General features: G+C 52.8%; 2 protein-coding genes across 2 annotated transcripts; both read left to right on the plus strand.

The window, feature by feature from the left end:
• Window positions 1-866: 866 nt before the first annotated feature.
• Window positions 867-14,225, plus strand: PWP2 (PWP2 small subunit processome component). Its single transcript, XM_080937632.1, has 21 exons — window positions 867-905; window positions 1,629-1,741; window positions 2,659-2,753; window positions 2,928-3,027; window positions 3,151-3,294; window positions 4,048-4,183; window positions 4,419-4,648; window positions 5,336-5,479; window positions 5,803-5,873; window positions 6,427-6,563; window positions 6,965-7,113; window positions 7,216-7,363; window positions 7,651-7,801; window positions 8,268-8,448; window positions 8,931-9,078; window positions 9,753-9,861; window positions 10,390-10,455; window positions 11,203-11,421; window positions 11,534-11,684; window positions 11,781-11,855; window positions 13,091-14,225. Exons 1-21 carry the CDS (start codon window positions 888-890, stop codon window positions 13,266-13,268), a joined length of 2,763 nt encoding a protein of 920 aa, XP_080793758.1. The 5' UTR covers window positions 867-887; the 3' UTR covers window positions 13,269-14,225.
• Window positions 14,226-15,380: 1,155 nt separating this feature from the next.
• GATD3 (glutamine amidotransferase class 1 domain containing 3) lies at window positions 15,381-22,497 on the plus strand. Its single transcript, XM_080937881.1, has 7 exons — window positions 15,381-15,564; window positions 15,720-15,772; window positions 16,217-16,330; window positions 17,450-17,569; window positions 19,907-19,999; window positions 20,895-21,076; window positions 21,791-22,497. The coding sequence occupies exons 1-7, from the start codon at window positions 15,430-15,432 to the stop codon at window positions 21,913-21,915; spliced, it is 822 nt and encodes a 273-aa protein (XP_080794007.1). The 5' UTR covers window positions 15,381-15,429; the 3' UTR covers window positions 21,916-22,497.
• The last annotated feature ends 5,350 nt before the right edge of the window (window positions 22,498-27,847 follow it).

The raw sequence follows: 27,847 nt of genomic DNA on the forward strand, positions 1-27,847 counted from the left end.
GTTGGTACCAACGTGTAGATACAGCAAGAGGAAAGGCAGTTACAGTTTTTGTGAATTTCACGGGGCCTCCTGTGATTAGAAGAATTGTAACTTCTGATTGTAACGTGGGGCTTGTATTTGATGTCTCCTGCCTACAGCCCCATTGGGTATGGGTGCCTGTGTCAGATAAGAGTAGAAATCCCAGAGATAACAAAGCCTCTCTTAGGTTTTTTTCTTGAGCATTTAAAACAAGGTTAAATTTTAAAATCAAATTAAACATGCCAGATTTTATCTAGAAATGCAAAAAAAAAAAAAAAAAAAAATGCTGCTTTTTATGAAAGAACTGACCAGTGTGTTTCCTTTAAACTACGACGCTTAAAATAAGCCCGGCATGACTTTACATTTTTATTTCTCATGAAGACATCCTTTCTCTGTAAGAGAGGAGGCAGCTGGGACTGGTTCTAGGAAAGGTGACGGCCGCACCTTGACACTGTAGGCGTTGGTTCCATTTCACAGTATTCTGTAACAATGTCAGTAAAGCCACTGTACTAAGATTGTTTAAAGTGTAAGCATTAAAATTCTAAAAATACACATTTTAAGAAGAAACTCCGTTTGAACTTGTTTTTGTTTTGTTTTCACGGTAACAGGCGAGTGTGTGGTGCTCGCTTTCCCAGCTTCTGACCCGGATCCCTCAATTTCTGCACAAGGAGACCTAGAGCTTAGCTCCAATCTCCACCGACCTAGCAGTCTCAAAGCTAGTTCACCGCTGCGCCGCGCCTGCGTAGTGGCGGGGAAGTGGGCGAGGCACTAGGGCTGCGGCCCCGCCCCGGAAATGCGCAATTTGCGCGCCGGAGGTAGTTCGTATTCCGGAAGTGGCTGGAGCTGAGTATCGCACGTGTGGCTCCAGGATGAAATTCGCTTACCGGGTGAGCGGCGGACCGGGTAGGGGCAGCGGGAGGGCGATCGAAAGTTCCGAGGTCGTTGGCATCTCGGCTGCCTGTGGGAAGCACTGGTGGGTCGGCCCTTCGCTAGCTGTCGCTCCCGGTTCACACTGAAGCCCCGGCTCCCACCAAACTGGGTCTCGGGCTGTGTACCCAGCCCTCTCCCTGTCAGACAACACAGCAGTGGCTGCTGAAAGACTCTCAGCAACATTCAGCTCCAGACAGGGCGGCCAGTCCTTGGAGCATCTCGACAGCACGCCTCGAGCTAGTCATACCTCTTAGAAGCCAAGCTCTGTCTTGTGTTATCTAGCTGTTCACCTACAGCCCAAACTGACTCCTGCCTTAGGTTTCAGCCTAGGCAATCCCTGTAAGCAGTTACGGGCTTTGCAGTGTTTGGACATCAGTCCAGTTGCCTATGTGCCATTTCTATGTGGACATAGAATACAAGGCTCGGGTCTCTACACCGAGCTGTGTCTGTTGGATGGCGATGCTTGCGTTTGATAGCAGAAAGGATACACCGGGGCACTGATACATAGGATGGTAGCAGTGATGAGCATCTCCAGGAACCCTGTTCACTGAGGAAGCTTCTCTTAGAATGGGGATCCTATACCCTTCTGTGCCTGGCAAATGCTTCCTGTCTTGGGAGTATCGTACCCTTAGTGAGTTGACACTGTTCTCTGTGTTAAAACTGATTCATTTCCTTTGCAGTTCTCAAATTTGTTGGGTACGGTTTATCGGTGTGGAAACTTAAATTTCACTCGTGATGGAAATTCTCTCATCAGCCCTGTGGGAAATAGAGTCACTGTGTTTGACCTTAAGAAGTAAGTATGGAGAGACAATGTTAGCAGGGATGGTAGCCTGCTTGTGAGGGCTAACCATGATTTAGGAAGTCATGGGGTCATGCTGGGATCCTCACTCTTCATTCTAGTATCTAGGACACCAACATTACCCTTAAAGAGAAAGGAAAAGTCATGTGCCTTTTGGCTAGCAAGGGACTGTACCTCTTCTGTGGAGGTGGTGGCAGGCAGGAGGGTTATCTCCAAAGGGCTCTGATGGTTCCCACTGGCCCTGCTGAGATGGTCAGATCTAGAATGGGCAACTTGACAGCAAGAGGTCCGGCTTAGCTTCCTTTGTCCCAACAAATGTGCTACTGTTGCTTTTCTGTCTGACTGGGCCTAGCCTGGACTGTCTGAGCGGCCGTAGGCTGACCCTCTCTAGCCTGGGAAAGACCCTCTAGTTTTTCTAGCCACTGTGCTCTCGTTGGCTTCGGTTAGCTGGCTAGTCCTAGGCGTCCGTTTGCAGACTGTAGGCTCCGGCCAGTGGTGCAAACCTGCTGTTGATGGATTACAGGGTCTAGTCAGATCTTCTGAGCCACTGTCTCTTTAAATGGCATCTCAGGGACTTGAGAATAAAGAGAGCCTGTTTGTTAAAGAAGAACCCCAACAAAATAATGGACTGTGATCTGGTTACGACACCTATGCTCTGCCTCCAGCTCAGTCAAACCCTGCTTTTTCCCCCTTCTACCTACTTTTGAGTTTAAGAACATTCAGCTTTTGCCAGTGTGCTACCCTTGACTCTGAAAGGTCAATGCCAAGACGACCTAGCAGGTCAAGGAACAAGCTGTAGTCTCGGGGCCCTACAGCAAGAGAACCAGCTACTAGTCTGTCCCTGGCCCCGCTGTCCTCCTTGTCTGAGTGCCTGAGACTAACTGTGCTCTGGGGTTTTTTGTGCTTCTCAGCAACAGATCCGACACATTGCCTCTAGCCACCAAGTACAACATCAAGTGTGTGGGGCTGTCCCCAGATGGTCGGCTCGCAATCATCGTCGACGAAGGTAATCCATGTTGCTGTGGGCAGGCATTGGGGTGACCCTGTGCCCTCTGGGCCGTGTAACAAGGGCATCGCCTAGGGTCAAGTTCAGCCTCATAGCATGGGTCCAGGCAGTCCACGTCCCAGGGCGGACAGGGGTTGCGTCTGGGCTGGATGGCTGCATCTCACTCTCTCACAGGAGGTTCCGCTCTGCTAGTCAACTTGGTGTACAGGTCGGTGCTCCACCATTTCCACTTCAAGGGTTCCGTGCACAGCGTCTCCTTCTCCCCCGATGGCAGGTAAGAGCACCTGTCTTCTGTCTGTCTCCTGCCATGGGTGCCTCTCCGTCAAGAATCCAGAGTACCGGTCTCGAGCCAGCTACTTGTCGGTCCCCCGTATCACACGTGACCCTGTTTCTACAGAAAATTTGTCGTCACAAAGGGCAACATCGCTCAGATGTACCATGCCCCCGGAAAGAAGAGAGAATTCAATGCATTTGTTCTGGACAAAACCTATTTTGGGCCTTACGATGAGACCACGTGCATCGACTGGACAGACGACTCCAAGTGAGACCGGGGAGAAGCACCTTGGGCCATCCGTCCCTGGAGAATTTGGTCTTCTTTCCATAAATTGTGGCAGCTTTTTTTTTTTTTTTTTAAATGCATTATGAGCCCATCTTTTAGTTTGGCCCAGCCTCTAATAGCAGGACTGAGCTGTGCTCTAGGTGAGGTCTATAATGTTCTTCCTTCTCCCATTTACTACCATTTTCCTAATGGGATGCAGGTCTTGGTTGAAATAAGAGTTTCCATTCAATTTGTCAAGAATACACAAGCTAGCTATGTTGTCTGGGAGCTGCTGCTTAGGCCTGGCTTCTGCCTCATACACTATCTAACTTCTTGCCCTGAAGGCATCTGTTTTGTTTTGACTTGACTTGGGTGCTGAACCCCTGCCTCAGGCGGAGAGGGTGGTGGTCACAGGACCTCCCCTGTTCCTGCACCCTGGCCAGACCTCCAGCAAGCACAGAGCCAAAACCAAATTGTCAGTGCCCTGCTGTAGCACGCTGCCTTCGACAGCAGCTAGCTCGTCCCATGCATCTGACTATGTGGTTAAGAGAATGCCCTCAGACGGAATCTCAGGTTGCATCCAGGGTGGGAGGAATCAGCTGCCATACCCAGAAAGACCCACAGGCATAGGTTCGAGTTGTCCTCTAAGCCCATGACGGGGCATCAGTAGTCTCAAGGTTCCTTCAGAGGGAATCCATAAGTGGCCACAAGGGTAGTGGCACCGTCGTGAGCCCTGACCAAGTGTCTCTATTCCAGGTGCTTTGTTGTTGGAAGCAAAGACATGTCCACCTGGGTGTTCGGAGCTGAGCGCTGGGACAATCTCATCTACTATGCTCTGAGTGGACACAAGGATGCCATTGTGGCCTGCTTCTTTGAGTCCAACAGCCTAGATGTACGTCCCTTACCTGCACTCCCTAGCCCAGCAGTCTGAGCCTTTGTGTGGCTGCCCTAGGAAATCTCTCAGAACTAGCAAACTGGCCCTGGCCACTGCCCAGGTGGGAAGGGGAGGAGGATGGGGGCTTGATGGAGCCAGAATTCAAACACCAAGCTTAAAGGGCACCTGATATGAGGGCCTGGGCACTGGGTGACTGACTGGCCTGTTTCTAGCCCAGCTGTTTCCTTTGCAGCTATACTCACTCAGCCAAGATGGAGCCCTGTGTGTGTGGCAGTGTGACACACCCCCTGAGGGCCTGCGGCTTAAGGCACCTAGGGGCTGGAAGGCAGACATACTGCAGAGGGAGAAGGAGGAAGAGGAGGAAGATGAAGAGGAGGGGGATCGAGAAACCACCATCCGAGGGAAGGCCTTGCCAGCCGAGCAGGAGAGGGTCGGCAAAGTGAGATACTCACGGCTGGCCAAGTAGGTCTTCCAGCCTTACTGTTCTCTCCACTTGTTTGGTGCTCACCTCGGTGTGGGGGAGACTTGTGGGGTGGCAGTGTAGTGGGGCTGTGGGCAAAGGAAAAGTGCCCACGGTCGGCTCTTTTGAAGTCACCTGGCTTTGGATGAAGCCACTGTCCGGGGTAGAGGACAGGACCCAGGAGGGGGGCCATCATGGCATCTGAACTAGAAGATGGCAGAGTGAGGGATGGGACGAAGGAGAAAGTCTGGATGGACCTATGGTCTCAGGATATTCCAGGTAGGGTCAGGGGAGGGCGCACTTGGCCTTGTCTTATCGGCACAGCACCCACCGGGGTTATGGGCAGGTGCCAGTGTAGAAGGAAGGTGTCTATCTGTGAGTGATCAGGATTGGGGTGGAACATGCAAAGGACACACAGGAAACAGGTCTGAATCATCTCAGAGCCACACAGGAGAGCTGTGTGCCTCTCTTACCCTGGTAGAGGTGTTTCTGGGTCACCTTTACCTGCAGAGAGCCCCAGCTGGACAAGCAGGCTTGTAGAAGGAAGTGGGGGATGTGGGGGGCTAGCAGCTGCCTGCAGCACAGGCCACACCTGGCTCCCCATGTGCCCTTGTCCCAAGCTTCCAGGTGGGAGGGAAGACCCAGCCCCCCACCCTCTGTCCTCCCCTGTGCTCTGCCTGTCAATCCAGGTACTTCTTGAACAAAGAAGGAGACTTTAACAACCTGACAGCTGCCGCATATCATAAGAAGACCCATCTCTTGGTCACGGGTTTTGCTTCTGGAATCTTCCATCTGCATGAGCTCCCAGAGTTTAATCTTATCCACTCCCTGAGGTGAGTGTGGCTCACTGGGATGCTTCTGTGTGTGCACAGTGAGGTCCTGGGTGAACGGGCCTGCAGGACAGCTTCCCACCAACCACTGCGCTCTACACGTGAGCCACAGACACCTGTCTTGGGTGTGAGAGGTCGGGGTCTACTTTCTGTCCTTGGTCTTTTATCTCAGGAGCAGAGAATGTTAAAGTGCTACTTCCTCCAGTGACCGCTGGCTCCTACCAGCGAGCAGGGCCTGGGCTCTAACAGGAGGGGAGAGGAGTGCGGCGGCGGGCAGATTGGCCGCTCCTCTTCACCCTTCCCTCACAGTGCTCTTGTCTGTCCAGCATCTCTGACCAGAGAGTGGCTTCGGTTGCCATCAACAGCGCTGGGGACTGGATCGCCTTTGGCTGCTCAGGTTGGTTTCCCTGCCCTGCTGTAGGGGGAAAACCTAAAAGCTGACTCTAGATCAAGTCTTGGGGCAAAGAGCTGGGTGAAGCCAGACTGGACCTTGTGGGGTGCCACACTGCCTTCTGCAGTAGAAGCCTGGTCTCCTGGGGAGAGGAGCTTCTCACAGCCCATCTGAGCAGAAGTGTAGTGGCTCTAGGTGTGTGTGTCAGGAGAGTCAGTGAAGCCACAGATGGGCGACCTTCTGAGGCCCATGCCCATACCTAACTGCTAGTCTCTAGTGGACCTTTCGTTTTGGCCTGCAGAGGTGCCCACATCCCTGTCTACTAGGACCTAGCCAGTCCAGTCACCTGCAGGGCTGCAGATGGTGTCAGCCTCAGGTGGGAGGGGTGGGGTTCACTTTCTGTCATTGGTCTTTTGATTTCCTTGCCTTGGGCTGCCTTAGGCCTGAGTCCAGACCTGGCTGACTGCATTGCAGAAGTAGTTAGCACCCTGTTCCGTGCCATGTGTGGGGGCTGCGGGGGGGTTTCTAGACCATAATTCCAGCTTTCCTGTGCCCACAGGCATGGGCCAGCTGCTGGTGTGGGAATGGCAGAGTGAATCCTACGTGCTCAAGCAACAGGGCCACTTCAACAGCATGGTAGCCCTGGCTTACTCCCCTGACGGGCAGTACATCGTCACCGGTGGGGACGATGGCAAGGTGGGCACTGGCCTTCATTGGGCTTAGCTGTGGGTGGGCCAGGCAGGTGGTGGAAGTTTGACCTCCATTTCTCAGGCTAACAGCCTCAGTGGGCCCCTAAAAGACCATTTAGAGGACTTGGGATAGAGAGAGTCCAAGTGTTCCTGTTTCTGATGCTGTAGAAGTTCCAGTGCCAGCCAACACGTGAAGCAGCGGGCGCTTGCTGGGCCTGGCTTGGGCCGTGTTCACCCCTGTTAGAACTCTCACTGCCACCCTTACTCCCTCAGTCTCCACCCAGAGGTGGCAGGAACCATGAGGTACAGGTGGCCTCTCCAGGCCTCACCTGGTGTAGCCACTGTGCTAAGACTCATGGTCAGGGTCTGGGTGGTTGTGTACATGCCTCCCGTATGCTCCCTCTCTAGGTCAAGGTGTGGAACACCCTCAGTGGCTTCTGTTTTGTCACTCTCACGGAGCACTCGAGTGGGGTTACTGGAGTGACATTCACCGCCACAGGCCATGTCATTGTCACATCCTCTTTGGATGGCACCGTGAGAGCCTATGATCTTCATAGGTGAGTCCTGCCTCCGAGCCCGGGGCTCCAGGTCCTTTGTGGACAAAGTATTCAGAGGTATAGGTGTGTGTTGACGACTACCTTGACCTTATTCCTGTTCAGGTACCGGAATTTCCGCACCTTCACGTCTCCACGCCCCACGCAGTTCTCCTGTGTGGCTGTTGACTCAAGTGGGGAGATCGTCTCTGCAGGGGCGCAGGACTCCTTTGAGATCTTTGTGTGGTCCATGCAGACAGGCAGGCTTCTTGATGTAAGAGTCATCTGGTCCCCTAGCCCATGTACTTAGAATGCTTGGGGACAGGAGGGCAAGGCTATCCCTACTTCAATCCTTGGCATCCTTGGAATACCCTAAAAAACCAAATCAGTGGCTGGGGCTCAGGGACCTGGGTGCAAAGCCAAGCACAGAACTCCATGTAATAAGCAGCAGCAGTTAACGGATTGCTTGGCCTGCCCTTTGGTCTTCCCACGTTCCTCCTCACATCCCACAGTGGTGCTCCGGCCCCTCCCACATCTGTCTCTAACCCTCTGCTTCTGTAGGTTCTGTCTGGCCATGAGGGGCCCATCAGTGGTCTTTGCTTTAACCCAATGAAGTCCATCCTGGCTAGTGCCTCTTGGGACAAGACAGTGCGCCTGTGGGACATGTTTGACAGTTGGAGAACCAAAGAGACCTTGAGTTTGACCTCTGATGGTGAGCTGTGGCTGCGATCTGCAGATGGTTGGGGGGCAAGAGCTGTTTCTCTAGTGTGCTGCCTCCTTGGGTTTTTGATGTGAGCTCAGTGGGTGATGAGAATGATGCTAGACCCACAGACCCAGCAGCCAAGGTTGGAGGCATGGTGAGAGAAAACTGGTCATTGATCCACTGACAGGTTGCAGGTCCTGGGCCTTTGTCATGCTCCCTGTTGCTTTTCAGAGCAGCCTTCAGGCTAAACCACTGAGTCCCTAGGAGTGCCAGGAGCAGACTGAGCTACAGGGCGGCCTGTGTGACTCTCTTGTGTCTGAGTGGCACCAGACGCCCATCAGAGAGCTGGATGTCCCCGGCTGGCATGTATAGCACTCTTGCTTCCAGGCTTGGTGCTGTTCTTGATGAGTTCCCTGTGCACCTCGGGGTTCCCTGGCCTCCTGAGCCTAATGTTCCTTCCTCTCTCTCTCTCTAGCCCTGGCTGTGACTTTCCGCCCTGATGGTGCAGAGCTGGCTGTGGCCACGCTGAATTCACAGATCACTTTCTGGGACCCGGAGAATGCTGTACAGGTGGGCTCCATCGAGGGCAGGCATGACCTGAAGACAGGCAGGAAGGAACTGGACAAGATCACAGCCAAACATTCAGCCAAGGGCAAGTGAGTGTCGGTTGTCTCGGCAGGGGTGGGGGAAAGCCAGCACAGGGCACAGAGGCCTCTTTGCTAACCTGTTTGTTAAATCCGTTCTGAGACTGCCTAGTCCCGAGTGGAGGTAGGTGAGGCCTCTGATCTGTGCAAGCCTGCATCATACCAACAGATGCTGTGGGTTTGCTGAGTTTAGCATGTGATGAGAGTTCTCCATTGGCACCATTGCCATCCACCTGGTGTGTGGCGAGTTGCAATTTCTGCCCTCCTGAACCCAACTGGAACCAGTTGGTTCTGGACTGATTGTGGGATGTCCCAGGGGTGCCATCTTTGAGGGTCGCAGGTGTACCTGCTTTGCTGAGGTTGGCCAGGGAACCTTCCGCCACCCTAGTGTAATAAGTATTTGCCTCCTGGGGTGTCATTGTGGGGTGGTCCCTACTTTCTCCAGTTGGCTTTTAACCCAGTGATTGGAGCTTGAGAAACTGTCTTCTACCTAGGGCCTTCACTACCCTGTGTTACTCCGCGGATGGGCAGAACATCCTGGCGGGAGGCATGTCCAAGTTCGTGTGCCTTTACCACGTCCGGGAGCAAATCCTGGTGAAGAGGTTTGAGCTCTCCTGCAACCTCTCTCTGGATGCCATGGAGGTGAGTGGGCAGGGCGTGGGCCACTTAGCAGGTGTTTTGGCTTCATGGGCCTTGGGTGGTCTAAAATGTTAGCACATGGTAGTGCCTATACTAGACCGACTGCCCAGAAGAGCCCAAACCCCCTAGGACCTGTCATCTTCTCTGTCTCTGGGCCTGGTATTACCTGGTTAGGTAGTTTAGAAGACAGGAGAATTCAATGTAAACTGGCAGGTTTATGGGAAAAAAACAAAGAAGAGAACCAAGGCACAACATTCTGCCTGTCCCTGGCCTCTGCATTCCCAGTGTTATAGGACTGTGTATTACTGTCCCTCGGGTGTCTGTCCTTGTTTATCTCAGTCTATGGCCTAAACCCTCTTCATACTCAGTTTGCCCCAGGAATATAGGTAAGGCCTTTGAGTAGGCCTGTGGCTGCCTGCAACTGTGTGTGTGTGTGTGTGTGTGTGTGTGTGTGTGTGTGTATTCGTGTATCTGTGTTTTGCAAGGGCACCTCTGTTGGAGACAGCTCCATAGCCCACATTGCCAGTATACATCCTTGGGTCCTTAGAGTGTCCTCTCCCTCCCCACGAGTTCAAGCTCTGAAGGAAGCTTCTATGGGTAGGGTCCACATGTCAGGTCCTTGTGAAGGCACAGTTGGTGACATGGGCAAGAAACGAGAGCGGCTTCTATTGTTCTAGGAATTCCTGAACCGGAGAAAGATGACAGAGTTTGGCAACTTGGCACTCATTGATCAAGATGCTGGGGAAGAGAACAGGGTTGCAGTTCCATTGCCTGGTGTAAGGAAAGGTGAGCAGAAGTCCCCTGCCCTGTCCCCCACCTGCCTTCTTGGTGCCACTGCTGCCCCCTCCATGAGGCTGCAATGAGGGCTCTACCTGTTTCTTCACTGGGACATTTTTCTGGAACTTGGAATGCCTAGACTGTATTAGAAGGAGAGAGCCCCGTGCGTTTGCTCTACAGGATCAGTGCTAGGGGCCACCCAGGACCCAGGCAGACCATCCCGGTAACCATGAGTCAGAAAGCTGGAGTACCTTTATGTAGGCTTTCCCTGGACCAGTCAGACCCACCTGTAGAGCTGTCTGCTGCCCAGCAGATGCCCTCAGGAGTTCATGCTCTCAGGCCTGGGCCCTCATGCCCATACCTTGAGGCTACAATGCTTGCAACAGAGTTCTCAGGGCTGCTGGGGTTTGGAGCGGCTTTTCCTCCTACAGAGCTGTTCTTTTTAGTTCCCTGTGACCACCCTTGGGCAGCACGGTGGACCTGCGGGTGGGCCTCAGTGTGCACAGTCAAGTAAGTACAGTTGTTTCTCCTCTCCAGGTGATATGAGCTCCAGACATTTCAAACCAGAAATCAGGGTGACTTCTCTGCGCTTCTCTCCCACTGGTGAGCCCGGGTAACCCTTACTAGCGAATGCCAATTTCAGTAGGTGCCAGGGCCTTTGTTCCCAAGGGCAAGGGCAGTGTCAAGCTGCTGACAGTCTCTGGGCATTGCTGTCCTGTAAATAGGAAATGACTGGCACATGTTTGCCCTGGTTCTTGGGAGGTTTACCCTTCCTAGGAGGCTGACTCTCAGCACCTCAGCTAGTGATAGTGTTTTACCCCTGCTGCCTCTGTCCCTCGGTGTGTTCAAGGGTCTGCCTAGGCCTGAAGCCTGCTAGGTATGTGTGTTCCATTGTGGCAGAGCAGGGTGTAAGGTTCTGAGCCGTGCCCTGCAGTGGAGGGGACAGGGTGAGGTATGTTGTGCTGTCGTCCTGTGTCTGACACATCTGGAGACCATCAGCCCTGTGCCCCACTTCCCACTGTGGAAAGTAGACCAGCTGGCCATGGACCACAGCCTAAGGCCCAGATTGGTTCCCGTCTGTCCTGCCACACAGTTCTGCAGCTTAGTTTTTTTCTGAGCCACTGCTCACTATACCCGGTGGATGGCAGCACTAACCATATGGCTTTCAAGACTGAAGGTCTGCCCTGTTCTGGGAAGCCTGCTGACTTCCTGGAACAGGCAGAGGAATCGGGCATCTGGGCAGCTGTAGCCCAGGAAAGTCTGCCCGAGGCTTTGTTTATATCTTCTTCAAAGCAGGGGATGAGTGAGCTCTGTAAGTTTAAGGGAGCCCCTTTGCTGCTTGCTCCACAGGGCGCTGCTGGGCTGCTACCAGCACAGAAGGGCTCCTCATCTTCTCCCTGGACGCCCAGATGCTCTTTGACCCATTTGAGCTGGACACCACTGTGACCCCTGGACGGATCCGGGAGGCACTCCGGCAGAGGGAGTTTACCCGAGCCATCCTCATGGCCTTCCGCCTCAATGAGAAAAAACTGGCCCAGGAGGCCCTGGAGGCTGTGCCACAGAATGAGAGTAAGCCAGGACCACCAGCCAGCCACTGAGCTGCTGCAGAGGAGCTCTGGGCATCTCCACTCTCCCTGGTAACTTCTTTGCAAACCGAGCATGGCTTTTCTTCTTCCCGCAGTTGAGGTGGTCAGCGCGTCCCTGCCTGAGCTGTATGTAGGGAAAGTGCTAGAGTTCCTAGCCGCCTCCTTTGAAGAGTCTAGGCACCTGGAATTCTACCTTCTGTGGACACAGAAGTTACTTATGGCACACGGACAGCAGCTGAAGTCCAGGTATAGAGTGGGTTTTTCCCCAGGTAACCCAGCCTGGTCCTGGTCTCAGGGAAGCTTCCCCTCCATGCGCACACACTTCCAGTGTCTCCTTTTCAGGGCGGGACAGTTGCTGCCTGTGGTCCAGTTCCTTCAGAAAGGCCTCCAGCGGCATCTGGATGACGTCTCCAAGCTGTACGTGCCTTGGTGTTAGTGGGTGGATGGGGTAGGGCTTGTGCAGTTGGTTATCCCTATGGTGTCTGATCCGAAGGCATCTGCCATGGGTGTGATGCCCTCTGGGTGTGGCTGACACGGTGTACATTTGCCACTTAGAGGTGGGATGGACGTGCCTGAGGCATAGTGAGAGTCCCTCATCCTGGGCTAAGACATGTCACAAATGTAGGAATGGGCAGACTGGCCTGGATTCTCATGTCACTGAGAGATGGCCACAGGTCTTGGGGTCAGGAAGCCTGAATTCCTGAGATCTGACCTGTGAGTGTAGGGATTTCCCTGGTGTGACATAATAACTGAATAGAACTGTTGTTCTTGGGATAGTCCTAGCCAGAATGACCCCATGAGTATCCTCACCCCCAGCCTGCTCCTTCAGGTAGTCTTTGGTGGTCTGTGACCCATCCGTCACTGAGCAGTTGCTATGTCTGAGCCACACATATAGTACAACTGTTTGCTAGTCTCTCCATAGAGTCCCTGAGAGAGGCTGGCACCTGGGCACTGCCCCCATAGCCCTCCTGATTATCTTTGCAATGCTTCTCCAAGTCTAGAGAACCACGCCCTTCTTCCTGGTGCCGTTCCCTCCTAGAGTCCTGCCTGCGGCAGGCAGGTATTGGAGGTGGCTGTGCTACAGCCTGGGTCTGCTTAGCAACCTTTCCCTGGCTGGTGCACCCATGACTCCTCAGCTAGCATGGCACCCACAGGTTTCTTTCGGTTTTTTTTTTTACGCTTTTCATTAAAGAATTATTTATTTTATTATTATATATAAGTACACTGTAGCTGTCTTCAGACACACCAGAAGAAGGCATTGGATCCCATTACAGATGGTTGTGAGCCACCATGTGGTTTCTGGGATTTGAACTCAGGACCTCTGGAAGAGCAGTCAGTGCTCTCAACCACTGAGCCATCTCCCCAGCCCCATATCCACAGGTTTCATGTGCAGCCATTTCTTTCTGCTGGGCTCTGCTCCACTCGTGGCTCTGAGAGATAAGGTTAGAAACTTGCCCTTTGTCCTGTGAGTCTGGAGAATCAGGCCCCTGGCTCTGTAAGTGACTGTGATGGAAGGGCTAGCAAGAAAAGCAGGCCAGATTAGAGCAGGGACTGAATTGAGGAAGGGCTAAGTTTTGGGAATGGCTGCTTCTGATCTTGCTGGTGGAGGTGAAGCGAGATGCTGGTGCTGACCTAATGTCTTCTGTCCCCAGCTGTGACTGGAACCGTTTCAACATCCAGTACGCACTGGCGGTTTCCAAGCAGCGGGGTGTGAAGCGCACCCTGGAGTCTGTAGACTCAGAGGAGGACACAGATGCATCTGATGAGGACAGTCTGCACCTCCTCAGAGCTGCAGAGGAGGAGGAGGAGGAAGAGGGGATGCTGATGTAGAACTGCATACCTCACAGCCTGATTGGCTGATCAGAGATCGAAACACTGTGCTCCTGGCCCAGGAAGTGGGAGATGCCAGAGGCCCGAAGATGTCCAGCCAGGACTCTCCTGTGAGACTGCTCATGCTGCCATGGGATGTCGAGCCAACCTTTCAGGCCCAGGATACAGTGCACACACATACACTTTGGGCCCAGAATGCTGGTGTTGTGGATGACCCTGGACACACTTCCTGAGAAGTGTGCGGGTTTAGAAGTGTGGACTTGCAAACTTTCCATTAGAATTATTTATATTTTTAATACGATGTTCAAAGAATGAATTTAGGGTTGGAAAATGAGCTTTTTTAAAAAATGTGAGAACTTGGCTTCTCAACTTCAAGTTTCTAGTGTTTCTAATGAGTCCTGGGTGAAACATTGTCTTTAAGTGAGCAGGGAGACCAGAGTGTCTGTTCAGGCCCATGGTCCTGATCATCAAGAAACGGTGTGTGCTGGGCTGGCCCCGGCAGGTGGGTGTGACAGCCCAAGGCTGACCAGGGAAGCTTGGACTGATCTTTGCCAGTATGCAGAGGCTATGTGGGGGAGGGGACAGTCCCCCCATGCCAGAGTGGTGCCTTACCGATAACTTCCTGTGCATGTGGTTGACCAGGCCCAGCATGTCACTGGCCAGTGAATAGGCCCACAGGTGCCAACTCATGCTGATGACTTTCCACTGGCCTCTGTCCAGGCTACAGGGATGGGTCTGTGTGGCCACTGCCTGGCACACTGAGAGCCATTAGCTATCACACCTCATTATACTGGTCACCTGGAATCCACTCAGGTTTGAACACGGGTGTGGAGAGAAGCCAGAGCTTAGCCTGGTATCTCCAGACTTCTGTTCTGCACAGCATTTCTGTTGTAGTGGAAGATGAAACTGTTCCTTATCGCGCCCCGGGGGACAGGATCCTGGCCGCCCAGACAGGGACTCGCTTGTTTTCTTGCCGTCTTGTGATTCTCATCTGCGGTGAATACAGTCTTAAGAAGCCTTCTCAGTTTTGTCTGTGTGTGGTATAATGTGGAACCGAGGGCCCGGGGAAGGTCAGGCAAACCGTGCTGAGAGATACTGCAGCCATTTCCCATTTCCAAGAAGTCGAATTCTTATACCAGAAACTTGCCTCAGTTTGGAGTACTTTACAAATCTGCTCTGTGGTACCCAGGCCTGTGCCACCCGTGGGCAGCCAGATGCAAACTGCCTGGCACTCCAGTGAGTAGTGCACCTAACCCCTCCCAACTCCCACCCCTTCTACTAGTGTCACCTGAAACCAGATAGTCCCCGACTCCCAGTTGTGGTGATGGGCCACCAAGCCCACTTCTGTACGCTCCCTGGCTTCTGCATATACTGTGCACCCCAGTCTCCTTTCCATCATGTGAATCCTAAATGTGAAAGGGTTGCCTTTTAAGATGGGAACGCCCATCAGCTGATTAGAGAAGCCAGGTCACCTTTGACATCTCTCACAGTGGCCACGGAATGACAGTTAAACTCTGGGAGCTATCTAATCATTATCCCGAAGGACAATGAACTATAATCACTACATTGATTCAGAATGTGAAGCGGAAAGCATGATCCTCCACTCTTCCACGGAACCGTGACTGGCAGGTTCCCTCTCAGGCCACAAGGGAATCCAGAGCACGCTCAATGGCCGGAGCATCTACGATTGCGCTATGGGGGCACAAGGCTTGCTGTGACCCCATTATTTAAAATCAGTTTTTAGTCATTACATAGACTGGAGCTGCAGTAGGTAGTCAGAGTGGCCTACGCCAAGATGAGCACCCTTCAAACACTAAGCAGACAAGGCTAGGCCACAAGGTCGATCGCAGGAAGGTCCTAACCTGGTATACTTGCATGCTTGCCCTCGCAAAACCTGGAAAGGACCTGTCCCAATTCATTGGGCGGGTACAGTCAGGCCAACCGGTCTCTTTAGGTGAGAGGGGCGTGTTCTGAAGCCTGCGGCCCCGCCCTCACGCCTAGTCCATTCCAGCAAAACTGGGGTTCCCATACACCGCCACTGCGCAGGCGCGGTCCCACCCACCGGCCCTTTCAGGAAAGGCGTGCTGCGCGCTCCTTCATTGGCCAGCGCGACCCTGCCCTAGTGCGCACGCTCTCCAGACAGCACTGTCTACCCTTCACGATGGCCGCCTTCAGGTCTTTGGTGGCACCGAAGCTGGCCTCTGCGCTCCTGCCGCTCTCGGGGCACCACCGGGCTCCCTCCCAGCGCGCAGCCGTTCACAGCTCCGCACCACGGCCCAGAGCCAGGGTAGCGTTGGTGAGTGCAAGCCAGACTCCCAGGCCGAGTGCCTCTCTTTGCTCGGTACCCTCAGTTGTCCGCCCAAGGTCGGCCCTTAGTGGGGTTCAACCTCCCCGTCCCCTCGGTAATTTCGTGTTGGGCCCTCGCCCCCGTCAGTGCCTCTCTTCCTGCAGGTGCTGTCAGGCTGCGGAGTCTATGACGGAACCGAGATCCATGAGGCCTCAGCGTAAGTCCTCAGAGTTTGTAAACACTCTCTTGGTTTAAAAGGCAGAAATGGCCTTGTAACCAAACGCAGTGGGTCCACATCGTAATAAGTCCAAAGCCAAACTTAGCACAGCCAAGACATAAAAGATGCCACCCGGGCCCTGGGTGAAGGCAGAATGCTTGGCAGCAACCTGGGACCCTGGACATACCCAGAACACAACACCTGCGGAGTCAGCCACCATCGCTGTTCATCAGTCAGGAAAAGGACACCTGCCTACTCGTTTGGTTCTAGCCTCACCTTGCAGAGGTTTGTAAGTGGCAGGAGCCATGGCTTTGTAAAAGCAACAAGGTGTCCTATAAACTAGAATTCCCCAGCACTTAGTGAAAGTCCGTTTGTAAAATCATCTTGCCAGGAGGTTGGAGGAAACATTTGGAAGTGACATCTTTGTGGGTTTTCAACACATAGGGTCCTGGTGCACCTGAGCCGAGGCGGGGCTGAGGTCCAGATCTTTGCTCCTGACGTTCCTCAGATGCACGTGATTGACCACACCAAGGGGGAGCCTTCTGAGAGCGAACGCAGGTATGGGTAGAGAAAAGACCTTGCAAGAGCCCTGCTCCCATGGGCGGCTCCTATAGCCTCCCTGATGATGCCATCAACCATGTGTCCCTCAAAGCAGCTGCCATCCGGCTATTCTGAAAATCCACTGCCATGGGCAGAATGTTTCTGACACCCCCACCCCAGTGACCCTTACAGAAGTAACAGTAACCACTGTCGTCCTTCCTTTGGATGTGAGGTGGTCATGGTCTCTTCTGGCTAGCCCCTATGTGGTTCCCTCTATCTATTTGGGCTAGTCCCAATGTGGTACTGTGTTCCCTCTATCTATTTGGGTTTTTTTTTTTTTTTTTTTTTTTTTTTTTTTTTTTTTTTTTTTTGGTGGGGAGGAGTGTTGTTTTTGTTTTCCCAAAGTTTCTCTATGTAGAGAGGCTGTCCTGAAATTCACTCAGTAGACCAGGTTGGCCTCAAACTCAGAGATCCGCCTGCCTCTCCCGAGTGCTAGGCTAAGAGGTGTACTCCATCACTACCTCAAGTTTGAGGTTTTTTGAGACAGAGACTGTTTGGCCCTAACAGGCCTGGAACTTACTACATATAGACCAGGCTGGTCTTGAATTCATAGGGCTTCACTTGCCCCTGCCTTGTTGGGGTCAAAAGCAATTGAGTCTCTGCCCAGGACAACTACATTTCCTATCTCAGGCCTGGTTGCAGGGCGGGGGCTAAGACCTAAATGGTAAGAGAGGAACTGCAATGTAACTGCCAAGGGCTGTCTTTGGGGTTCTCCTCCATCCAGAACCCTGGCCCCTGAATCTCTCCCCTCCTTCCTGTTTTACAACTGTATGAGGTTGCATCTCTATCTGATGTTCAGGTGGCTTCGGGCATCCTGGAGAGTGCCTTCCTAGGCAACTCCTCCCTGGTGTGGATACTTGGTGGGCTTCCAGTCCCTGGTGACCCCAGTCTGCAGTGCCTGTTGTACAGGTCACTAGAATCCTGTCACTGTCTCCAGGTGTTGCCTGGATGTGCTCACGGGGAAGCATTCAGTCTTCACATGTGAGCATGCTCACTTGAGGACGGGACCGCAGTGCGACCCGTGTCCCGCCCCTGCTTGCACATTGGTTGATCTTTTGTGGCATCTGCTCTTTCCAGAAACGTTTTGGCAGAGTCGGCAAGGATTGCCCGAGGCAAGATCACCAACCTGGCTCAGCTCCGGGCTGCTAACCATGATGCTGCCATTTTCCCTGGAGGATTTGGAGCTGCCAAAAACCTGTGCGTGTACAAGTGTAAGGGTCTAGACCACACGTGTACCCTCTCTTTCACAAGGGCTGGGCTGGGGGCACTTTAGCAAGATCACCAGGGTGGTCTTTGCTTCCTCCTCTGAACATTCCAGTGCCTGGACGCTTTCAGGGTGGGCTGGGTGGGCTGACCTCCATGCTGGGAGTCAGGTCCCGGCAGACTGCCTGCTTGCTCTTGCAAATGTCAGCTCTCACACAGAGCTGTTCTCCCTCTGTGCTGCTGTGAGGAGTGAGAATGGTCCAATGGGCTCAAACGTTTAAATGATTGGTCCCTGTTGGGTGGAACAGTTTTGGAAGGACTAAAAAGTGTGGCCGTTGTTGGAAGAGGTGTGTCACTGGGGATGGACCTTGAGATTTCAAAAGTGAATACTAGGTCCAGTCAGTCTCAGTGTCTCTCCGTGTGTGTGTGTGTGTGTGTGTGTGGTCTGTCTGTCATTCTCCCTCCCTCTCTCCCTTCCTCCCTCCAGCTGGTGGATCAGTGTAAGCTCTCAGCCCCTGCTACATACCTGTCTACCATGCTTCATGCCATCTACCAACCCTCTGAATCTATAAACATGTCTTCTTATCCAAGTCACCTTGATCACAGTGTCTCAACAGCAGTAGCGCTGAGTAGAACACTCTCACAACTGTGTGGCAACAGGAAAGAGGAAGGCCCTTTGTGTCTAGCGATTTGAGCTGTTGCTGTGGGAAGTTGCAGATACACCCGAGGGAGTCCATTTCACAGCTCCTGTTGGTACTTTTCTGAGCATTCATGGAAGTCTTCGAGGTGCCTGAGAGGCGCTCACCCAGCTGGTTGTCAGGGAGCGCCTTGAACAGGCCCTGAAATGTCCCCAAGGCACCTCACCGTGTGTCCTGCTCCCAGAAAGCACATGGGGCTTCATGCTTTGAAGTGTTACCAGTCTGCCTTTCTTGATCTGATCAGATTCTGCACACCTCCAGCCCCTTTGGTAACACCCACCCACTCCCCGTCCTGAAACCAGCGAAGCCAGCAGTGCCAGCCCTAACCAAGTCCTGTGTGGCCTATCCTCACAGCGTGGCAGGACATGGTATCGCTGGGTTCTCCCTTCCATTGGAATTCCTGTTTCCTGGGAGGCTAGGCTCTTCTCATCACTTCCTCCTGCCAACTCCCGACTGGTGGAGGATTGACTAGAAGCCACGTCTGTCTACACAGCTGCCTTGTTGGCCTCTGCACCTATGTCTGAGCCCACTAACCCCTATGGGGAAGCCATGTTCTCTGACCGTCACAGAAGAATGGCGGGTCCTCGCACACGGGCTGCTGTTGAACCCACGCGACCATCATGCTAGTTGGTGGTTGCCGCTGTCACTGAACGGTAGCAGCATATGTGGCAGCCTGTGGCTAAGCCTTAGTGTGCACACGCAGTGCAGGGTCACTGAGGTTTAGCAGAATGAGGTAGCGAGTGGCTGGGGCCTGACAGGTGATGGGCTTCGTGTGTGTGTGTGTGTGTGTGTGTGTGTGTGTGCGCGCACGCGCGCACCCACCGGGGTAGGCGAGCAGTGTCAGGCTTCCAGTGGGGGCCCAGTTGTTCCAGACACTGCGGCTGGCCTCCTGTATCTTCTAGAGAAGCCCCACGTGTGTGGCCGTGCTCACCACTGCCGACATTGTGCTGTCGCTTTGCCTCATGTCCTTATCTGTGGTTTCCAGCTGGCTTGAGAACTGTTCAGCGGTGACAGGTGTAGACGCTGCGCGGCATTCAGGGTGCCGTGAGTCATATGCTTGCCGCTCAGGTGGCCTGTATGTAGCCGTGCTTGTCGCTTGTGTTTAACAGCAACTGAGGGAGTGAGAGACAGAGACAAAAGTCACCACTTGATGGTGAGCCTGGTTCCTCAGTACCATGCCTACCTCCAGGCCGCAGCACAGGAGGGCTGTGTTCTGACAGAAAGGCGCACACACGTGTGAAGTGCTGGGCTCGGCCAGGTTGTGTTCTCTAAGGATAGGTCATTTCCCTCCTGCTCGGCTGCCTTTGGCCTTCACACTCCCAGGAAGAAAAGGAAGACAAGGCAGACATCAGCGTGCTAATGGCTGAACCCTAAGCTAAGTGTCTGTCTTTCTCCAGAACGCTCCCTGAGGTTCCGTTTTTGTTTTGCTGTCCCTGGGCTGTGAAGGCAGAGACTGGCCACCCACCTCTTCCACCCCTGGCCGGATGGTGAAAGAGAAGCTAGATAAGCAATTGTGAAGTCAGTGTGATAGCAGGCCGTCCACCTGGCCTGTGGCCACACTGTGGGCAGCTCTGGTGTGCAGTGGGCCAGAGTGTGGGGACACTGGTGAGGACAGCCTCTCTTCTCGTGGCAGGAGCACGTTCGCCGTGGACGGGAAGGACTGCAAGATGAACGAGGAGGTAGAACGGGTCCTGAAGGAGTTCCACGGGGCCAAGAAGCCCATTGGGTACGTGCTGTTCCGGGTTCAGGAGGCTGGGAGGAATCCGGGAGTTCCCGACAGCCTCTGCAGGCTCTTAGTGTGGCAGCGTCACCAACCCAGTGAGACCAGCGGCAGCCTGTGAAGACTGGGGGCTTGGGAACATGTGTGGCTGCAGCGGAGGCGGGATTGGCCCCCGAGTGGGGCAGCCACGTGAGTCTGGCTCATGGCTCAGAGCTGGAACATCGGGCACAGCTGCCCGTCTCCTGTGTGTCAGGACAGCTCATTAAGGGTCATGGTACAGGTCAGAGGTCATGCAGGGCCGTGTCTTACACTCTGGATGACTTGTACGGGACACTCTAAGAGCAGTGAGAAGGGACACTCTTCTCATCCTTCCTAATGCTGTGACTCTTTAATACAGTCCCTCGTGTCGCGGTGACCCCAAATCATAAAAGTATCTCACTGCTACCACAGAACTGTAATTTGGCTACTGTTGTGAATCACTGTGTAAGTATCTGACATGCACGGTATCTGATTTGCAACTTCTGTGAAAGGGTCGTTCAACACACATGCCCAAAGACTCGCGACCCACAGGTTGAGAGCCACGGCTCGGTGGCCACCCAGGTGGCCGTGTAGAGTTTGGCTTCCTAGGCCCCTAAGCTTCCCCAGACATCTCTGCCCAGAGCCGTTCAAGTCCCGATGCCCAACTGCCCAGTGCCATGAGCCCGAGGCAAGACTCAGCCTCACTGTCTGAGGACTAGACTGTTCTCAGTCCTCCCTCTCTGAGTGCCCTGTGCTCACACACTCAGTTCTGCTCAGTGTGCCCTGTGCTCACACACTCAGTTCTGCTCAGTGTGCCCTGCGCTCACACTCAGTCCTCCCTCTCTGAGTGCCCTGTGCTCACACAGCTCCTCTGACTTTTCAGCTTATGCTGCATTGCTCCTGTCCTCGCAGCCAAAGTGATCAAAGGTGTGGAGGTCACTGTGGGCCACGAGCAAGAGGAGGGTGGCAAGTGGCCATATGCTGGAACTGCGGAAGCCATCAAAGCCCTGGGTGCCAAGCACTGTGTCAAGGACGTGACCATATCCTTTCCGGCAGCTGGTCAGTGTGGTTGGTATGAGGTAGCACATTAGGTTTATCCTTCATTTGATGAGCGAAGGTATCATGGCAGGCAGCCATCCCTACATGAGTTAGGTTTGCTGGTTGTAATTCAAAGGAACCCCTGGGCAGGAGGACAAGGACAGCCATGGAATGTACTGGCTTGGTATGCCACAGGCAGACTGGTAGGAAGGTGGCTCCTCGCATGGCTGAGGAGGATCCGTGTTCCTGCACCCACTGAGGCCTGTCATCCCTGAATGAGTCTGGAGCACACAGCTGGGATGCTTGATCCCAACCCAGGGCGGGTAGCCTGTGAGGGATACAGGCTAGGGCATGACTCTGGGGCCTGGAAGGCTAGGAGCTGCTTGCTGGTGACCATAGAACAGAACTAGAGAAGTGTGGGGAGGTGGGCAGGGCTCCTGACTCTAGTGGCCCCTCGTTTCCCACGGCTGGAGCTGGCTAGAGTGAGTTTTATGCCACCACGTGGGGCCAGCATGTAAGCTGTCACCAGGCACCGTTCTACCCCAGATCCCAGCTTCTTCCTCCTGATGAGTACGCGTGAGTCAGAAGCTAGCTACTCCTACAGCAGGTGCAGGCGTGTTAGTGTTGTGTCATCGAGCCTCGGGGGACCTGCAGGACTGAGGGTGTGTGAGCGGGCCTATTCCCATGCGATGTCCGTGGTCCTGCCTAGTGCTAGACTTTCCCTAACATCTACTCACGAAGCTCATGTGGACCAGAAAAACAAGGTGGTCACCACCCCGGCCTTCATGTGTGAGACCGCACTTCACCACATCCACGATGGGATTGGGGCCATGGTGAAGAAGGTGCTGGAACTCACAGGAAAGTAACATCACCTGGACCACGCTTGGCCTCCATTGCTGTGACACACTCGGCCTGTGTGTGCTCTGTTCAGCCTGGACGCGGGAACTGCTTTTCTATTAGAAGCCTAGACACTTTCTGCCTGAAGGAGGAGCTTGGCCTGTTTGTCCAGCCTGAGCTTCTACCAGCAGGAAGCTCAAGAGGCCCTCCAGGGGCCCCGAGCAGCAGGAACTTCACTGGGGGGGCTTGCCTTACTGTGTGTCCCCATCGGAAGGTCTGAGCACCTTCTACAGAACCTGGTTGAAGGGCTTACGTTCTACGATCCTAGGTCTGATGGATCGGGTACTAAAGATTTAAAAGAAGAAAACAGTTTAGGTTCTAAGTCTTCTAGTAATCAGAGGTATGTTGTTTATGGATAAAGAAAAACTCTGATCCAGCTAACTAAAGCCAGGGGATTTCTGTAGATCCCTGTAGCCACAGAATAAACTATTCCACAATGGAAACTCCTCATCTCAGGCCTTCTGAAACTAGTGAGTGGTACCCCGTAACACGTAACATGAGCTGAAACTAGTGAGTGGTACCCCGTAACACGTAACATGAGTTGTCCGTGAGTCTCGGCTCTGAGTTTTCAGGAATGGGGGAAATGGCCAATTATGGGCTTCTGGAAGGGCCTGCTGGTTGGGTCTGGGAAGTTACCCCAGGCTGTGAGATTTTATAACCTGGGTAAAGAAGAGTAAAGGACAGTAGTGTCTGGTGGTCCCTTGTGGAGAAGTGTCTGACTGGCCTGGCGGGTCTGTGCATACCTCTGTTCCAGAACATTCTCTTCTGGAGGGCTAGGCAGCCTGAGGGTCCCTTGGCCTTGGTGGCAGTATTAGGCCAGGTGGGGAGCCTCTGTAGCTAGATGTCACCATCTCCTGGTGCACCACAATATGGAAACTGGCCTACAAGCCGTGAAGAGAATGCCTCCCGCTGCTCCTAAAGACTGATTTCTCCAGAGGCTCCAGTTCTTGGTGGTCTGGGTCTCTGGGCCTCTGACCAGGACCTATGCATAGTATGTGCCCAATGGGACCTGAACTGCTTACTGCTCACATAGCCCTCTGTAGAGCTTGAAGAACTCATTCCTTTTTTCTAAAACTTTATTTCATATGTAACTGCACTGTCACTGTCTTCAGACACACCAGAAGAGGGCATCAGATCCCATTACAAATGGTTGTGCGCCACCATGTGGTTGCTGGGATTTGAACTCAGGACCTCTGCAAGAGCAGTCAGTGCTCTTAACCACTGAGCCATCTCTTCAGCCCAAAGAGCTCACTCCTAACTAAAGTGTGGAGGCCAAGGCTGGGTCTGCCCTTCACTCAGCAGAGGACCTATTGAAGCCTTGTATGTATATGTATCCAACTCACCTAAGTGAGTTTCCACAGTGACCTACAGAGCCAGCACAGCCCCACCCCCATCCCACACACATACACCAAGTGCCTGTTCCAAGGCCATCCAGGGTGACAGCACAACATTCCCCATCCGCCTGCCAGATGTTTTTGCTTTAGTCTCAGCCCATCAGGCCACCCAGCCCCTCTGAGTTGATATTAGTCATCTCTCCCCTCTGACCTTGGCATCCCCTAGGGGGATGATTTGTTGATTTCGCTGCCTGACTTGTGCCTTTTCTTTGGCAGAAGGCTTAGAAATCCTTCCTTTGGTAAGCAACACCCGTGGGCTTTTTTATCCTGCACCTGTTCTCTTCGGGGGTCTGGTGGGCAGGCCTGCTCTTGTTTGCTTCTGCGGAGGAAGCATCCACCTAATCACAACGCCACATCCTATCCCCTTCACAGACAGCCCGGAAGCTGCTTGTTCACTTGCTGTACCGTGCTAGCCCGGCAGAAAAGAGTCCAATGGCCTCTACGGGTACCCCTAGAACCCGTGTCCACTTCAGGCCTTCCCGTGTGGCCTGGGTGTTGTTAGATGTTGCAGGAGTGTAAGGTGCAAACATGGAACCCAAGTTTGGGGATGGCCACTGCTCAACTTCTGTCCTTCCTTACGTGTGCCGCAAGCCACAGGTAGCGGAGAGGGAAGTGAACCAGGAGAGACCTCAGGGGAAAAGGTCAGTGCTGTTAGCTGCATGTGCTGCAGTGTGCACATCCTTCCTGGCTTCCCACAGAAGCGGTCAAGTGTGACCAGCACACTGCGCATGTCCAGTGTGTAATCACATCTTTGTGGTGTTGGCCTAGACTGTCCCAACTTGACAGGCGATGCAGACCACAGACTTGCTTAGCTGAGACCAGACGGGGCTATGTTTCGGGGTGGTTGGAAAGCCCTCAGCAGGGTCTGGTACAAGAGTTAGCTGTTGACTCCTAGAAATAACTGAGTCTCCACTGTATGCCAGGCACAGTCTATGTGGCAAGACCATGATCCCTGCTCTCATAGAGCTAGTATGTGCTTGTTGGCAGAGAACCTGGGGGGGTGCAAGTGGGCACATGGACAGGGAGGTCATGGAATGTGTCAGAGACCAACCAAGAAAGGAGGAAGCAAGCCAGGATGAGCGAGAGTGTGTGCCCCTGAAAGCCAGATAGATCTTGGAGCAAGTCCACCAAACCCCGTTAGCAAGGTTGTAGTTTTAGGTACCACCACCAGGGGGCACAGCAGACCAGCCTCGGAGCCTTCTGCAAGTTCCCAGAGCTGGCCAAGGGCCTGCTGAGCTGCCCAGTGCTTACACCCTACACCTTAACCGGCTTCAGAAGTTCTCCTTGGACCCCCGATGCCCCTGCCTCCCTGGTCCACTTCTCAGGTAGCTCCATCTAAGCCAGCACGTCTCAAGATGAGGGTACACTGAGTCAGTCCCCAAGGGGCTCCCACCGCCTCCTCGGGCAGCACCTGCTCCGTGTTTTCTCATCCTTGCCCCCCCCCCCGACCTGTGCCAGCCGCTCTGAGCACTGAGCACCTTCCTCTTCCTCTCTCCCTCTACTCCTTCCGGGACCCTTGCAGCTCGGCCCTGGAACCCGATGGTGGTGAGGGAAGGAAGAAAGGACAGGCGCACATAGAGGAAAGTCGGGTGCAGTGTGGGTGTGCACACTTTGATAGACGGCATTTACAGCAGCCTGGGATCTTAGCATTAGTCTATTAGGTACAGCACAGAGGGCAGGGTTAGCCAGCCTCGGTAGGTTTCTGTAAGCGGGAAGTCTCAGGCTGTAAACCCCTGGAAGAGGAAGCCATATTTGCTAGGTTTTGTATATTCTGATCAATCAATTCGTCGACACATATTCGGACTCCAAAAAGAGCTTTGCCAGCCCTCTTGAGTTGAGGTGTGAGTGGTGAATCCATGCTCCAGAAAGGGTGGTAACGGAACTCAATGGGAAATCCTGAGAAGAGTCCTCAGGAAGCCCCGCCCCCGGGGGCGGAGTCCTGAGGCACTGAGTATTGTTGACTTGGCCAAAGCCTCAGCCCCACACACATCATTGGCAAAGCCTTATTTACCCAGGTTGTGTGCCTGAAATCCCAGCACTCAGACTCAATCAAGAATAAGAAATTTCAGGTCGTCCCCTGCTACATAGGCCAGCCTAGACTACATAAGACCATCACCAAAAAGAAAAAAGAGAAAAGAAAACCAAAACAACTCATCTAGCTTTCATCTTTGATTAGCCGGGGCTTTCCAAGTTTTGCATTTTACATTTAGGTTTGTGATTCTATTTGAGCTAATGTAAAGGGTAACAAGCCTGTGTTATAGTCTTGTTTCCTTCTCTCTCCTTCCCCCTCCCTCTCTCCTCCCCCCCCACCTTGCGTGTATATGGTGGGTTTTGTGTTTTATATTTATTTTTAATTTTATGTGCATTGGTGTTTTGCCTCCATGCATGTCTGTGTGGGGGAGTAAGATCCCCCCTAGAACTGGAGTTACAGACAGGTGTGAGCTACCCTGTAGGTGCTGGGAATTGAGTCCTAGGTCTTCTAAAAGAGCAGCCAATGCTCTTAACCCTCTGAGCCATCTCTCCAGCCCTGTAGGTGGTGGTTTGAATGAGAAACATTTCCCATAGTCTCAGGTGTTGAACACTTGGTCTCTAGTTGGTGGTGGTGTTTGGGGCAGATAACAGAACCTTTAGGAGATGCCACTTTGAAGCAGGAAGTACATCACTGGTGGGTGGGTTTTGAGGGATTATGCATAGCCTCAGCTCACTTTGTATTTGAGTGTGGATGCAAAGTGATCAGCCAGTCTCCTGCCTCTGGACTGATGAGTCAAAATAAACTCTCTCATAAGGGAAGGGGAAAATGGGAGGAGGGTTTTGTGAGGGTGGTACTGGGGGAGGGGCAGGTTTCAATCCAGATGTAAATAAATTTATGAAAAATGTTCAAAGAGTCACAGTGCTATGTCCAGAAACAAACAAAATGGAGTTAACTAATGTGAATAGTCATAAGCAGCCCTTCTGGAAACCCTCCTCTGCCTCATTGTCAGGGTCTGCTGGCATTTTTATCTCTCATGGTCTCCAGTGCTTAACCAAAGCTCCCTGCCTATGGCAATCACACCAGCTTTGTTCCAACTAGACCTTGAGGCAAGTCTCAGTATCAGGTCCCATGGCTCTGTCTGTTTCCGTTTCCAGTTTCAGCAACACATAGAGGTTTCAGCATACACTTACAGAAGGGTTCATTGTAAAATAACCTGCTGAGGTTCCATCTGGAACTGTGCCAAGGCCAAAGAAGTGTCTGCAGGACTCTCACCTTGACAACTCAGCTGTCAACCGCCTTCATGACCTTGAGCGTGGAGTAACTCATTCTTGGCTTATAGGAAAGCAACTGACTTTGTATTGTGCAACTTTCCTATGTTGTAAGTCCCAAAGCAGGTAGGGGTGTGTATGTGTGTGTGTGTGTGTGTGTGTGTGTGTGTGTGTGTATGTATGCTTGCATGTGTATGTGTGAGTGTGTGTATGTGTTTGAGTTTGTGTGTGTGTGCTTATGAGTGTATGTGTGAGTGTGTATTTATATATATGTGCACGCATCTTTCTGAATGTGTGTGCCTGCGTGTGTGAGAGTGTATGTATGTGTTAGTTTGTGTGAGTGTGAGTATGTATTTGTGTGTGTGCACAAATCTATGTGAGTGTAGGTGTGTGTGTGTGTTGGTTTTTTACAAAGACAAGCATTTCATCTACAAAGAGAGCTCCCAATCTGTATCTTTTTTTCTTTTTCTTGTCTTATTGCACTGGTTAGAACGTCCATTGTGCTGCTGAAGAGGAACGAAGAGAGGGGTGTCACTGCCTAGTTTCTCACCATTAAGTGCTATTAGCTGTCTGTGCTCTTCAGCTGTCTTTACTGAGTTAAGGAAAGTCCCCTGTAGTATTCATTAGTGCACAGGCACGTTCACTGGCCTAATCTCAGTTACCTAGCAACTGCTTACGTTGTCATAGCCATGCCTCCCGCTGCCAGGAGCACCTCTGCTAATAAAAGGACTACCAGCCACCCCAGCTCCCTCGCTCTCTCTTTGTTCACTGCCTGCACCCCTCTCTGCTGCTCTCTTCCCCCCCCCTCTCTTTCTCTCTGCTCCTCCTCCTCAGCCTCCCCCCCCCCCCCGCAAATAAACCTCTTTTGCACCAGATGTGTTGCATGGAATAACTTCTTAGGAGAACACTGTGGCATGTGTCTGCCAAAAGTACACCCCTACTAAATACTTTCTAATCACACCACTCATAACGATATGATTTTCCTCTTTAACCTCTGATGTGGAAGATACACCCCAGACTCCTGGCACTGGAGCAGTTCACATATGGATAGTTTCACTTGGTCACTGATGTGTGATTACTACATTGTTGGCTTGTATTTGCTAATGCTGCTGAGGACCCATTGCCATCTCTTCCTGAGAGCTCATCTGTAGTTTCTGTCTTCTGTGATGTCTGTCTGGTTTTGGTATTAAGGAAACACAGGCCTCACCTCACAGAAGAGCCAGGGCACATTCCTTCTGCTTTTGTCTTCCAAAAGAGATCGTCGTCA

This window comes from Micromys minutus, assembly GCF_963924665.1.
Source record: "Micromys minutus genome assembly, chromosome: 25".
Taxonomy (NCBI): domain Eukaryota; kingdom Metazoa; phylum Chordata; class Mammalia; order Rodentia; family Muridae; genus Micromys; species Micromys minutus.